We start from the raw sequence: 14,203 nt of genomic DNA on the forward strand, positions 1-14,203 counted from the left end.
GCGGAGTGCGCGGCGCGGGAGACGCTGGAGGAGGCGGCGCTGCGACTGCGCCACGTGCGGTTCGCGTCGGCCGTGAACGCGGTGTGCGCGTCCGCGCGGTACCACTACGTCACCGTGCTCATGAAGGGCGAGGCCGAGCCCGGCGCGGAGCCGCGCAACCAGGAGCCCGACAAGAACGAGGGTGAGTAATGAATGGGACGTAACAGAAGGGACCGGGTGGGAAGGGACCCTAAAGATCATCTAGTTCCAACCCCCCTGCCACGGGCAGGGGCACCTTCCATTAGATCAGGTGGCTAGTGGAAGATCTAGGTCAGCTCCATCCAGCCTGGCCTTGAATTCTTCCAGGGATGTGGCATCCACAGCTTGTCCGGGCAACAGAGAAGTTGCTCGGACAGAATGACTCTGCATGCGACTGAGAACTTGGCTTTATGTTGGTAGTTTCTGCACGATCCATCCTGACTTGCAGAGGAAGAATTTTTATAACACAGAATCACAGAATACCCTGAGTTGGAAGCGACCCACAACGATCATCAAAATCCAACTCCTGGCCCCACACAGGACAACCCCAACAGTCTCACCATGTACCTGAGAGCCTTGTCCAAACGCTCCTTGAACTCTGTCAGGCTTGGTGCCGTGACCACTTCCTTGGGGAGCCTGTTCCAGTGCCTGACCACTCTCTGGGTGAAGAACCTTTTCCCAAAATTCAGCCTAAACCTCCTGTGTCTTAATTCTATACTCTGATTTTTTTTCCCCTTCTTTTTTTTCCCCCTGCAGGCTGGGAATGGGTTAAATGGGATGAATTTCCTCCAGCAGATCAACTATTCTGGGCCTTACGCTGCTTAAGAGAGCAAGGTTACAATCCCTTTACGGAAGAGCTTGATCATCTAAAGGGGTACACAGGAAGTCACCAACTAGGGTAAAACCAAATTGTACATATGTAACACACTAAAGGACAGAGCTGCTTTTTTCGATGTGAAAGAAAAAAGGGGTTATTGTGCTCACGCTGCCCATGTGAAAATATTACCCTTCCCAAAGCCAGAAAGATGCCAAATGTTTCAGTGCTTTTACCGTATTTCACACAACAGTGGTCTCTCATTCCAGAGTTGTTTCTAGCTGTAGTGGTTAACAATTAATATTTGCTTTTATAGCAAACTCAGAGTGTTTTGTCTGGTTAATCTTTATACAGATGAACAGCCCTTTGGAAGTTAGAACTAGCCAGAGAAGCTTACTCACTTAGAAACAGTTGCAGCATCAGGCCCAAGAAAACTTACTTGTTTAAACCACTGCCCTGCTTTATATGTAAACTTACTTTGTATGTCATGCTGCTTTCCTATAATTATTGGACCACTTTTAAAACTTAGCCTTGTCTCTTAGCTTTAGTTATGAAGTTACTGTCATGAAAAAAAATTACATTTCACAGACAATGCCTCATTCTCCTGCAGACAGCAGTGTATACTTGAAAATCAAGGGTATTATAAATATGAAGGTTATGATGGCTTATTGCAGGGAATGACATTCCCTGATCCTTCTTGTCATTTGCTTTTGTAACAGAGTTCTGTTTGTGGCCTCAGATACATTGAATTTATCTGTAAAAATGTCACAGATCTCTGCAGTTGATCTGACTTAATGATACTAAACTCTTATAATGGTGCCTACAGTGTTCTACTAGGCTGACATAAATAACAAAATTCTCTCATTTATAGGTGTAGCTCAATGGCAAAAGTGATACTTTTTTGCTAAAGGGAGTTGTCAGTATTAAACAGCTCAGATGGTATAATTCTGTATGGCTACTGGGACTCGATAAAATTGTGACTTTTCAGTTTGACGTGATTAAATGACTGAATCGGTAGTGAAGATACATACAAAAGATACATACAAAACCAATGCATTTATATTTTTAATTTTTCTAGAATCTGTAACCAAATTTGGTTATTTTCCAGCTGTAGTCACTAGGACATCAGCAATTAATTTTAGGATATGACTTTTAAAGAAATCACTGATTGGCTCATTTTTTTCTCGTCAGGGTTCTTTAACACAGTTCTTGTCTGTTTCTCTTAGATATACTCATTGTACAAAAATGTTGTGAGATATCTTTAATTTCTTTTTAATAAAACACAAGCACAATATTGAAAATTAAAATTGTCTGAAATTATGAGTTGAATCTTCAGTTCTTAAATAAGCTTGAAGGGTTTAAAGCTCTTCCTTACTTTGCACGTACATTTTCTTAAATGGAGGTGACTCTTTTTTGCTGAGAAGCAGGCACAGTGGTATGAGGTATAAGGACACTACTGCCAATGGAAAGCCTCCTCCTTAGGGTTTGAAGTATTACCTATGTGCAATTTTCCTTACGACAGAAACCCTTTCTCTGAAGTGAAGAAAGAAGATAATGTTATACAGCAGTTTTGGAACTGGACATATCACTGAAAATTCCTTTGCTACTGTACCTTTGTAAAAAGCTTATTTTTTCTATTCAAAAGTAGAGATTTGCTTCCTGAAAGCAACCTTATGTACACTGAAAATTATTCTACCCAGCAGTCAACAAAGAAGCTGTACAAATAGTTGACAGATGTCCTACCCATCTGTCACAAAAAATAATGAGGAAAAAGAAATTTAAATTATTTAGTACAATTTTAAATTTTAGAAGGCCTCTAGCTCCTAATGAGAAAACAGTGGCCACTGTAAAATGCCTTGTCATGCAATAAATACTTTCTTACCCTATTTTGTTAATGGTTATATTTATTCTATCTCTTTTAAATACACAAATAGTTACTGAAATGAGGACACAAACAGTATCTCCATATGTCAGCCTTTCTGTATCCTTTTTAAGTGGACTGATTAAGTGACTACAATGCATTATTGCAACCAGCTGTCAGCAATCCCCAACTTAAATAACGGTCTGTATGTATCATGCATTTGTATTTCCCATCTCCACCCCACCCCCCAAAATCTGGTTTAGTAGATTTTCGCTGCTAAGACCCAGTTCTTTCAACTAAGTCTTCACTTTCCTTTTTGGTACTTTTGCTAAACAGAAAAATATATTATGTACATATCTAAACCACTGAATAACAACACTCAGTTATAACTTTGTGGTTCACTAAACTGCTTGTAACAGACAGAATTCACCTAAAATAGCATTATACTTAGCCAGAGTTGAGAAACATACTCATGAACTGTACACAGTTTGGAGCACTGATGCAAAAAAAGTGATTAGAATGCATCTTATGTCCAGAGTCTGTTTTTATGCAAAGTGAACAGTGGGCAGAGCTGTTGTCTTACCTATTTCTTAGATGTAACACATTGGTCCCCTTTAATCCTTTAATAGAGTAACACACAACCCAGAAACAGAAGTGGTCTTTGCTTCAGTTCCTTCCTTTCCTGCCTGGAAACAATCCCCCTCTCCACGGTATTTCAGTTAGTGAACTACATGATACAGCCATATAAGAGTATTGGGTAGGTTGCAACATTACACTTTGCATGACTTAAGTATCTATTTTTGTATTTCACTCCAAGAAAAGAATGTCCTTGTAAGTTAAAAGATAAAAGAGACTAGTGAACTGCGTGTGTCATGTGCTGAGAGAGGCATTTAGAAAGAAAATGCTAATTCAATGATACAAAGCATTAAGAAACTCCATTTTGCAATATTGTGTATGATTCTGATCACGTTTTAAGAAAAAAACCACGAACAGTGTAGGCAAGGTTAACTAGGATGACTGAGACAGGGCACGTGTATTGGGATTAATGTGAACTAAAGAGGAAAGACATTGAAGGTAAACATCTAAGAGGAAAATATGATACTGAATAAAGGTTAAAATATAGATGCATATGAATAGTCTTAGATTGTGAAAGAGGTGACAGTTTAATAACTCTGAAGATACTTCCAAAAGGAACAGCTGAGACAAAAACAAATTGCCCATTTCTCTTGAAACAAAATACACTGCCCCATATTATGTGATTGAACCTGACTGAAGTCATTTTCCTTTCTGCATTCCTATGGGATTTGTACATATTTTGGTCATATGTGGCAGCATTACAAAGACTGTCTGAGCAAAGGAGGAAGTACCTGATTCATCAGATACTTCCTGTAAGGAATCTACAAAATGGAAAAGCGAAGAGAACTGTGATCTGTGCTGCAGGACAAAAACCTGTAACTGCCAGGGGTAACAGTTCCCATTAGTTTTCTGATTTGATCAGAAGGTTACCAAGAGAAAAGCAGTTGTCACAAAATGACTCCTAACGCAAAATAGAACAAGGAAAGGAAAGCCAAAGGAAGTGCCTTTGGAAAGACAAAATAACACTGTAGTTGAGGCAGGACATGCAACTGACCAAGTAAACAAATCAGCAGGTTCAAAGCACTAAAAAAAATTACAGATGACAAGAATAAAAAAATCTGTGAGCACTTTGAACGGAAAGGAGCTGAACCTGCGGTGTGCCTCCAGGTCCCAGGACGCTTAACCAAGTGTTGGTGCAGCCTTGTGAATGGGCCCTCTGCTGCCTCAGGGTCTGCCCAGCTGCATGTGTACCTGATAGGGCTCACCTGAAAAGGACAGGCTTTCTGTTTCTGACTCCTCCTCAGCTGCTTCTAACACTGAGTGGGCATTTTGCAAAGGCAAAAATGGAGTACAAACTTCTGAAACTCAATCAGAATTCAACCACGTGCTGGGATAAAATGTTGATGTTACAAGGTAACTCAGATTCAAGTTTGGAAAATTAAAGTTAGATCAAAGCTGAGTTTATTTATAACAAATCATTATATAATACAATAATTACAAACTTTTTTTACACCTTATTGCCGTATTTTTGTTCTTGGTAAACAGATGATCAAGAACATGGATTTAGGCAGTAACAAAAAAACAGATACTAAAATTACAAACTTCACTTCTCATTTCTGCGGCATAGAAAAGGTTATCATCAAAAGATCAAAGTTACTAACAAACATACAAGGGGATTCCCCTTACACCTTTTTTCCCAGGAACTTTTGTCATCTAATGTATAGTGAATACATATATATATACACGTCTCTTGCAAACATACACATTCATACAATCACTGAAAATTTTACATCTCTCCCCAGCAGAAAGCTCCCAGTCATTTTACTTGAATATGTAACGGAAAAACAAAATCTACAGTCCGTGGTTTTAAATTAGTCACCCTATTTCTGAGCCAGCTGCTATCTTGTCCCTACAAAAGGCTGCCGGCGTAACAAAAGGATATTGCAGTTTGTGACAAACAGCATCCAACCTACCTTCACCACAGGAAAGGTCTACTAGGGATACTGTCCCTCTTGTACCTAGTCTGAGTCACTGCTGCTGCTTGAGGAGTCTGTTGACATAACTTCTACATCATCTTCATTCTCTTTATTGTGTCCTGGAGGCTCCAACATGAAGTCATTACTATGATTAGGAGGTAGCATGTTCATTGACATATCACTTGACTGCCAAGGATACTGAGGAGCAAGCACATCTGGAAAAAAACGGGCATAACCAACCAAACTATCAGTTTTGTATATCAAAAAAATTCAACATGACAGCTCAATCAGAACTTCAATTTGAAATCAAAACAAATCTTAAAATCCTTTCTGAATTTTGGACAGATGAAATCCTCCAGTAACAGCTGGAAAACATTTCATGATGGAATCACTCTCTGACTGTAAAAATCTACTCTGCCAGAGAGGCCCATTTATGTAGATGGCTCTTGATCTCTCATCACCCCACTTCAAAACAGTATATATTCATACAGAGCTCAAAAGAACAGAAAAGACACATGGACCCATCCTCAGCATTTCCCTAGTGGGTTGCTATGGACAGATGTCAGGGTACTACTCCTATTCAGCTCACCAACCCATTTTATCCAAGGTCAGAGGTTTACAGATCAAGTGGATGCAGAATTTCAAGTCACTTCCTCAGAGGTGACAATAGGACTAGACAGATGATCAGAAACGCAAAAGCCAAGTTTACTATTTCTCCAATGGAGAAATAGTTTGGGTTTTTTTAACAATTCAGCATAATTTTTGAAAGCAAGCTTTCCATAATGCCTGAAAAAGTGGCTTAAAAGACAGGTAGGAACTGTTTCTGATCTCCTATGAATCCAAACTAAGAAATTTTCCACAATTTAGTCCAATCATTGTAGATTAATACTGAACATGTGCAGACCAACTGAACTCTTGATTCAATTACTGTAATTTACTGCTAAATTCTATTTTAGCATGAATGAATGAATCCCACTGAAGTCAATGGAAGTGCCTATTTCACTAAGTAATTAAGGGATTCAAGCTCAATTCCTACAGTCAGTTGTCCCTTGCCATGTCTTTTCAATCCAGAACTGTTAAGCATAAACTTAAAGAAAGGCAGGGGATAAAAATAAACCTCTTTTCTTCCAAATACAGCTTTCACAATTCCATACTTTGTCATCACTACTAAGAAAATGTTGCTCTGAAAATGCTTCTTTCTAATATGATTTAATATCACTTAGTTTAAAGCCATTTAAAATAAATGAACTCTGATTTGCCTTTACTAAGGGAAATGTGTAATTGCTGTACAAGGAATAAAGAAAAGCAAAACAAAACTGAGTTTCTCTTACCTGGCAGTCTGCCCGCTGCAAGTGCATCCCCTGGTAAGTGTCCATTAACTCCATTGGTGGATGGGTTGTTCATCTGACCCAAGAGACCACTCCTCATTTCCAGATCTGTAGGATATGGCCTACGTGGGTCCCCTTAAAAAAAAATGTTTTGAAATATTTAACAATTGTCTTGCAGACATTAGTTTTCTCTTCAGTGCCAAGTTTAATGACCAAAAAACCCCATACTCTGCTTAGTAAGCAACAAGCATCACACCAGTTTTATTAAAATCCAAGCCTGGCTTTCACTTAAGACTTTCTTTGTTCATTCAAACTTGGCAGAAAATGCACATTTAAAAAGAAAACAAACAACCCAAAACAACTATAACCAAAAAACCCTACCACGTTTAGAAGATATCTTTGCTCTCCCTGGTACTTTATACCTAAATGGCAAGGACAGGAACTGGATCAAACACATTTTCATTTTGGACAACAAGGGAGTAGTACCCAAAATTGAAATAGTCCTGACTGAAAGTCCTGCTTCTGACTCCATGGATTACCAACATCCTCTGAAAAGAATACTGTAAGGGGCAAAAAGGAACACAACCAGGCATGCATAGAAGCCTTCAGAATACTTGGTTTTAACTTACAATCCAGGCCAACATTCAGGGGAAAAAGGCAAAGGAGAGCGGAGGATGCCAGTCAGTTAATGGAAATACATAGTTCCATAGCCTTTTGAATACATGTGAAGTGGATATCCATTTTTGTTGAAAATATTAGATATAACTGCTGAAAACAATATTACTCTAATAAACCCCAGTGGTTTTCACCATATAAAAACATTATAAGAATAGATATTAACCATGATTTATTACAAAAAAGAAATCTATTGTCCTAAACACGATAGTTACCTGGTACCCATGTCAGAGGGGCACAAACAGCATTGCTAGCACTGATCCTATGGGCATATTTAATTATTTCTTCAGAGGAAATGGCACCTGGAAGAATGGAAAAAAAAGTTGCTGTATTCTCAAGAGATTGCATCATTTAACTATTTCAGAATATTGGACACTAATATCTAAAAGACTGGGAATGTGATTTTGCCAAACATTAAGAGCCTGGTTCAAATGCAATGACTGTTCAGAAGATTCTCAGACTATGCAAAGATGAGCTTTGCAGTGATTTTACAGCCACAAGTTTGGTACACCTTCAATGTCAACAGTTCTCCAACCTTGTGAAAAACACAAACCAATCTCTTAAACAGTGTACTTGACAAACACAATTTGTAAAACTTCAGCACCTGATTTTTTATGGAGTTTTCTGTAGTAAAAAATTTTTTTGTTTGTTTGTTTAGTAATTGAAGAGCATACCTGTAGGAGTCCTTCTAAATATGTGCCTCAATTAGAGTAATAGAAACTTTACGAAATTCCTTGACTTTTTAGATGAAAGAGGTATAACAAAAGGATAAAAGACACTGTAAAAAAAACCAAACCAAAAACCAGAGAAAATGCCTCCCTCTCCCAAAAAAAGGTCAGTTTAGCTTGGCAAGTACCACAGTATGTCAGGAATTGCTACAAACTAGTATCAGCAGCTAGGCAGTCTTTCAAATACAATGCACATACAAACAAACATTCTCTCCCTCTCCTCAACAGACCAATTGAGGCAATTTGGTGAGACACCTAGATAATCACATATACTATTATTAGTCCAAGAAGACTGTTGAGACACTTTATAATTAAGATGTTTCAAAAAAAATTATTTATTTCCTGCTTTTTTATTCTGAGGAAATGGTTATAGTTTCATAATGAAATGGAAATTTGTCTACACATAAAGCATCCAAAATCTGTGGTAGCAGAATTAAAAAAATAAAAAATAAAAAAGCCCCAGTTTGAGCTCACTAGCAACTTTCTTTACAACTGCATTTATGTAGTATGTACAATCACTGATACTCACCTTTCCGTGCCTTTTCAATTGATTTCAGTTTTTCCTTTGCTTGATAAACAGCTGTTGCCTAGTTGCAAAAAAAAAACAACCACAAAGTAAACCAAACCTTCAATGCATCTTTAATTTGTGCACATCTACATAAAGTCAGCTCTGTGAATAAACCCCTTAGTTTAATTGCATTTGAAGAGAGAAATTATTCAGTGAACATTTTCAAAATATACAGAATAAAGTAGGTTTAGAAGAAAATTAGCATTATAAAACAAAACTCAATACCATGATAACTAAACAGCATTTGACTACTGTGAAAAAACCCAAACCACTAAGCTCTTATGAAGTTTTAAATATTTAAATCTTCTCAAACTAACATAACACCACTTTCCCCAGAACCATCTTTTCCACAAGTAGATGCTCAAAAGAAAACACATCATTATGAACTTACCAGTATGTGCTCTGCTTCTTTTAGTTGTTTCTGCAGCTGCTGAATATCATTATCCCGCTTTTCTACTACCTTTTCTAAAAGCTGCATTTCATGATGGATTTTTCCCTGATCAACTGCCAACTTCATTAGCTCTTGAAACTCTCCATCTCTCTGAATCAGCAGTTCCAGGATCTATTGAACAAGAGTTTTGTAGAACTTTTAATTTGGCTAGAGTAACAACACACCCTCAGCCGTGCTACAAAGAGGAGCAAATGACATCCATAGGAGTATTTTTGTTTGAATGAAAACTGAAACAAAATTTCTTTCTGTTTGCAGAAACAGCCTATGAAGCATACAACAAAGGAACAACAACAGGAGAACCAAGAATGCCTTTGTAGCAGGGCCAAAACCTCATCATCAACATTAGCTTGAGTATAGACAAGGACAAAGGGAGAAAGAAAGAACGAACAAAAGAACGAACGAAAGAACGGAAAAAAATTAGAAGTAAGGCATTAGGCTTACCCAAAGAAACACAGTTTAGAAAATCAGCTTACCTGGCTCTCCTCTCCGGGTTGTGGAAGCTTTTGGTTTCTCGAAATTGCCAAAATTTCTATTAGTTCCCTGAAAGGAGAACTCTGTTAGTGCAATTTTCTAGGGCATTATCACATCAAGTCCTCATAAAATTATCAGAGTACTGATATAATTACAAAAGTATTCATGGACTTGAGTATTTCAGAGTTTTATAGTACAGTGTAGGCAGGCATGTCTCAACCAAGAGAGCACATTTTCTTCTTTTTCCTTGGAGTTCACGAAGTACTTGGATATTTGTACTCAAGAAACGTGCTAAGTTCCTGTCAAACTATAAAAGACATAAGCAGAAGCTGAGAAAAGAAACAGTATAATGAAAGTTGTCTTCACCATTTTACTTCTCTACTTTTTCTCCATTTTTTTGCCAACTGAGCAAGTTTCACACGTGTGTTTAGAGCAATTAAGTCCACACTGCAGAGTCTGTTGTGAAACTACTTTTACAACAAGTATTTCCACAGTGGCATATTAGTTGTGCATCAAACACACAAAAATACCAAAAAACTAGTAATATTCTGGTGCTAGGTTAGAAGTGCTTCTCCAACAAACCTCTTGATCACACTTCCATGTAGCCAGCTACTTTGCCACTGTTCTGAAAAGCCAGTAAGAACCTCTGAGGGACCACAATACAAAAAGGCATTTTCTGTAAATTCAGCAAAGTTAATTGGCTTTTAAGGCTATGGATGGCAATTCAACCCTATGCGTGAGTAACTCTGTATCTGAAGACACTGTCCTTGGAAGGACTGATTCTTTGCTTGCTCCACTGTCAGCAGCTCAGTAGGATGTATGACTGATACAGCAGTGGGACCAGAACCTTAAAATGAAAACAGGTACTTTTCAAAATGTCTGAAACAACCCTCACCAGTAAAGCTCTAAATAGCACCTTAGTCTATGTCTCTTGCTCATTCCTGAACACTACAATGATTTTAAATGGTTAAAGAAACTTGCCATTGTCACTAAAGCTTTATTCTACCTGGCCAATACTGGGCAGTACCAAATTAAATCTGTTGCAGGTAGGTCAACTACTGCCATCAAGGCCGATGTCATGGAGCACTATAATTCTGCCCTGTGTTAGCCAGACATGGACAGACACAGATTCAAAAGTATATGAAGGCCACAGATTAGACATGTTGCTTTATTTTTGCCCCCACCACCAAACCAATATTGTGACTGTGAAAGGCCTAGCTCCAGAGTGCTGCAACACTTTGCTGATGAACAGGAAGATTCAGTAAATGCTGCTGAGGGTTGCTCTGGATTCATTATGGTAGAATACTAGTTCCAACATTTAAAAAAAAGTTTACATAAAGAACAAGTGTTTGTTTTTTTCCAAAACTACATGTTCTTCAGCAACCCTTGTGTCACAATAAAATCTAAGACTGAGGATAAAACCTAACAAGACACAACAAGGGCAACTGACCAATACCTTGTCCTACTAGTAGCAATCATAGAGCAAGGATGGTATTATTCCCTCTGAAAATGTTTTCCTAAGCTCCTGCTCTCCCTGAGAGGTGGAAAATAATTAGTTGAACTTCACTGCCAGCAACAACGGTGGACAGCTTGGATAAGGGCTACCAGTCTGGCCTTAAGAGCATGGACTAAGTATCTAATCTGAGCACTTATAACACTCCAAAGACGAGCCCTGCAGCCTACCTGGAGTCATTTAACACTAATACAGGCAATGAGCAGAACAGCTCATTTCATGCAACACCATCTACACATTTCTGACTTCAGCATAATTTTTAGTGACTAATGCCTAAAATCGGTGTATGACGGTGCATTTCACAGGAAATGCAGGTGTCAACCAAAAGAGAACGACAAGTGGGAGAATAAGGAACCTGCCCTTCTCTCTGAAAATATGAAACGAAGCATCGCCGGCGCTTTCCCACTGGGGTGAGCGCCGGGGAGCAGCGCAGAGCCGGGCCGGGCCGTGTCCCCGCGCAGGACCAGCCCCTCTCCCGGGGAACCGGCCTGGGAACGGCGGGAGAACAGGAGAACGTGTACTCGAGCCGGGCCAGCGCCCGGGTCGCGCCGATCCCTCCCAACCCAAGCCCAGGGGCTTCCCGCTCCTCTGCCGCCCCCGCCGGAGGCTCCGCGCACGCATGGCTCCGGCCGCCCTCGCCCCACCCCGGTGCCCCGCCGCCACCTGGGGCCGACGGGGGGCGAGCGTGGTACCTGGCCAAGAGCTCCAGGTCCTCCAGTGCCGCCAGGAGCCGGTCCCGGGTGCTGCTCCGCTCCCGCCGCCCCCGCCGGCCGCCGCCGCCGCCATCGCGCTCTGGGCGCGGACCCGAGCGGCACCCGCCCCCCGCGGGCTCGCGCAGCGCCCCCGCCGTCGCGGGGACCAACTGCAGCCGCACGGCGCGGCGCATCGCGGGGAGGCGTGGGGGGAGAGGGTTCCTCCCTTTGCCGGTGGCGCCCGTGAGGCGCGGCGGGACGGACGGGACGGGACGGGACGGGACGGGATCGGGACGGGACGGGACGGCCTGCGAGGGTGAGCTGGTCTTGTAGAGAGCCGTGGGCGTGAGGAGCGAGGAGGTAGCATCAGCTTTGGTGAGGCCAGATGAGCGTCTGTGAGCGCCCTCTCCTGCAGCCGGGTCGTTGCACGAGGATCTGCGCTTGTTGCTCTTGGAATCACAGGATCAATTAGGTTGGAAAACACATCTGAGGTCGAGTCCAACCTATGACCGAACGCTGTCATGTCAACTAGACCGTGGCACTGAGTGCCATGTTTAGTCTTCCCTTAAACACCTACAGGGATGGTGACTCCACCACCTCCTTGGGCAGCCCATTCCAGTGTCTAATCGCCTTTTCTGTGAAGAAATTTTTCCTAATGTCCAATCTAAACTTCCCCTGGCACAGTGTAGGACATTGTTCTGTCATTCTGTCATTGCCTGGGAGAAGAGGCCAACCCCTACGTGGCTACAACCATGCCAACTGGAGTGCATTTCCAGTCTCCGGGTTTCCACTACGAGCCTCCAAACGAGACTCAGACATATGCTAAATACACAGAAAATAGGCTGCAAGGAAAGGACATGCAACTGAATTACATCTTGGATTTTTCAACTCAGCTTCTGAGTGTCTTGGTGTCAAAACATCCCTTAGGAGCCTTCGATCAGATGGAGGATGAAATCACAGAATGGACCAGGTTAGAAGGGATCACAGGTCATCTGGTCCAACATCCCTTCTGAAACAGGGTCGTCCTAGAGCATACAGATTCTTAAATATCTCCAGTGAGGGAGACTCCACAACCACTCTGGGCAATCTGTTCCAGTGCATGGTCACCCACACAGTAAAGAAGTTCTTCCTCATGTTCAGATGGAAATTCCTGTGCATCAGTTTCTGCCCATTGCCTCTTGTCCTATTGCATGGCACCACTGAGAAGGGCTTGTGTCTGCCCTCTTGGCACCCCCACTTTACATATTTATACATGGTGCTTTACTGATGGCCAAAGAAGGTTAAGTGCTTGATACTGAAAATGTAATAAAACTCCAAGCTTTAAGTGAGCCCAAGCCAAGGGCTTTACCTGGGCTGGCTGCCCCATGAGTGACCAAAGCCAGCAGGGACCCATCTGACACTGCCCATGCAGACCTGTATGGCTGAGGAGGCTAAAGGCAGCTTGGCATCCATCACAGACCTCCACACACGATGGTGAGGCAAGTAACAGGTGCAGATCCTGCCCCCAACCCTGCCAGCAGTTGAGTTAAAAAATATTGTTTTATTGTGGGGGATTTTAATGGTGCTGTATATGGGCTGGTGCTGTAAATAGGCCTCTCGTTCTGGGTGGGGTCACATTCAAGCCAGTGGAATTTTATATATTCATGAAAGTTTCAGTAATGTGAAAACACACAGAGAGGCCAGGGTGGAGGGCAGATGAGGAAGTATGGAGAGAAAGCCAATCTGGGGCCAGGGTTTATTAACTGGGGCAAGCACTGCCACAGAACAACTGAGACCCCCAGACCCCGTGTCCTTCTCTGTCAGCAGGCAGCTGCAAGGCCTGCCAGTAAACAGCAATTCTCTTCTCCCCTGATTAGAGAAAGCACTAGATGAACAATAACATCCCTGAGTGTTCTGGTATTTACTCTGATTATCTTTTACCTTTCACAACAAGTATATTCCTGAGAAATTTACACTTATTAAAAAAAAAAAGGCAAGAAACTCATTAGTCAGTGTTTCTTTTAATTGTGGTTTAAATAAGCAACTCAACATTATGAGATCTGTGATAAAGCAATAAGATTTGGCAACTCTGACAAGAAGAAAACTCTGCCAACAGGAGTTATTTAAAGTTCATTTACAATACACAACTCCCAACATTCTGATCGTAAATAGTTTGGGGATTCTCTTTAAACTGCACAGCGGATAAAATCTCATCAAATAGTTCTGCCTTTTGAATAACTTTTGCTTCCTTGTTTTTTTCTCTCCTGTATTTCCTCACTTTTGTTCAGGGAAAGATGTAATCAGTGATGCTGTCTGGTTGTGCATCCAGTTCACCGGTTGGTTAGTGCCTGTATGGGTGCATAAACAGAGAGAAATAGCAACTTCGAAAACAAAGCAATCCTTCCGCTAAATCACTTTCCTCCTCATACTCATTTTGACATCTGAATTATTTAAATCTGAAGTACTTCTGATACATTTCAGGGCAATAATGCTAGTTTCACTAGAGCTAAAAGCTTGCAGCATTAATAGGACCCCCAAAGTTGACAGGTGTGG

At 41.2% G+C, this 14,203-nt stretch overlaps 2 protein-coding genes across 2 annotated transcripts in view; one reads left to right on the forward strand and one right to left on the reverse strand.

Moving 5' to 3' along the window:
- NUDT15 (nudix hydrolase 15) overlaps positions 1-2,139 on the forward strand; it is a 5,928-nt gene extending 3,789 nt beyond the window's left edge. Inside the window, exons 2-3 of the mRNA XM_029960925.1 lie at positions 7-181; positions 775-2,139. Of these exons, the coding sequence (XP_029816785.1) occupies positions 7-181; positions 775-920 (321 nt within the window). The 3' untranslated portion in view covers positions 921-2,139. The remainder of the gene's footprint in view (positions 1-6; positions 182-774) is intronic.
- Positions 2,140-4,707: 2,568 nt separating this feature from the next.
- MED4 (mediator complex subunit 4) lies at positions 4,708-12,194 on the reverse strand. The gene is given in 8 exon segments (XM_018071079.2): positions 4,708-5,460; positions 6,577-6,708; positions 7,464-7,550; positions 8,506-8,563; positions 8,936-9,106; positions 9,469-9,535; positions 11,672-11,733; positions 11,736-12,194. Coding segments are annotated over 8 exon segments (1,209 nt in total). The 3' UTR covers positions 4,708-5,287.
- Between the last annotated feature and the right edge of the window lie 2,009 nt (positions 12,195-14,203).

The sequence above is a fragment of the Manacus vitellinus genome, unplaced genomic scaffold (genome assembly GCF_001715985.3).
Source record: "Manacus vitellinus isolate BGI_N305 unplaced genomic scaffold, ASM171598v3 scaffold_2_pilon, whole genome shotgun sequence".
Lineage (NCBI taxonomy): Eukaryota > Metazoa > Chordata > Aves > Passeriformes > Pipridae > Manacus > Manacus vitellinus.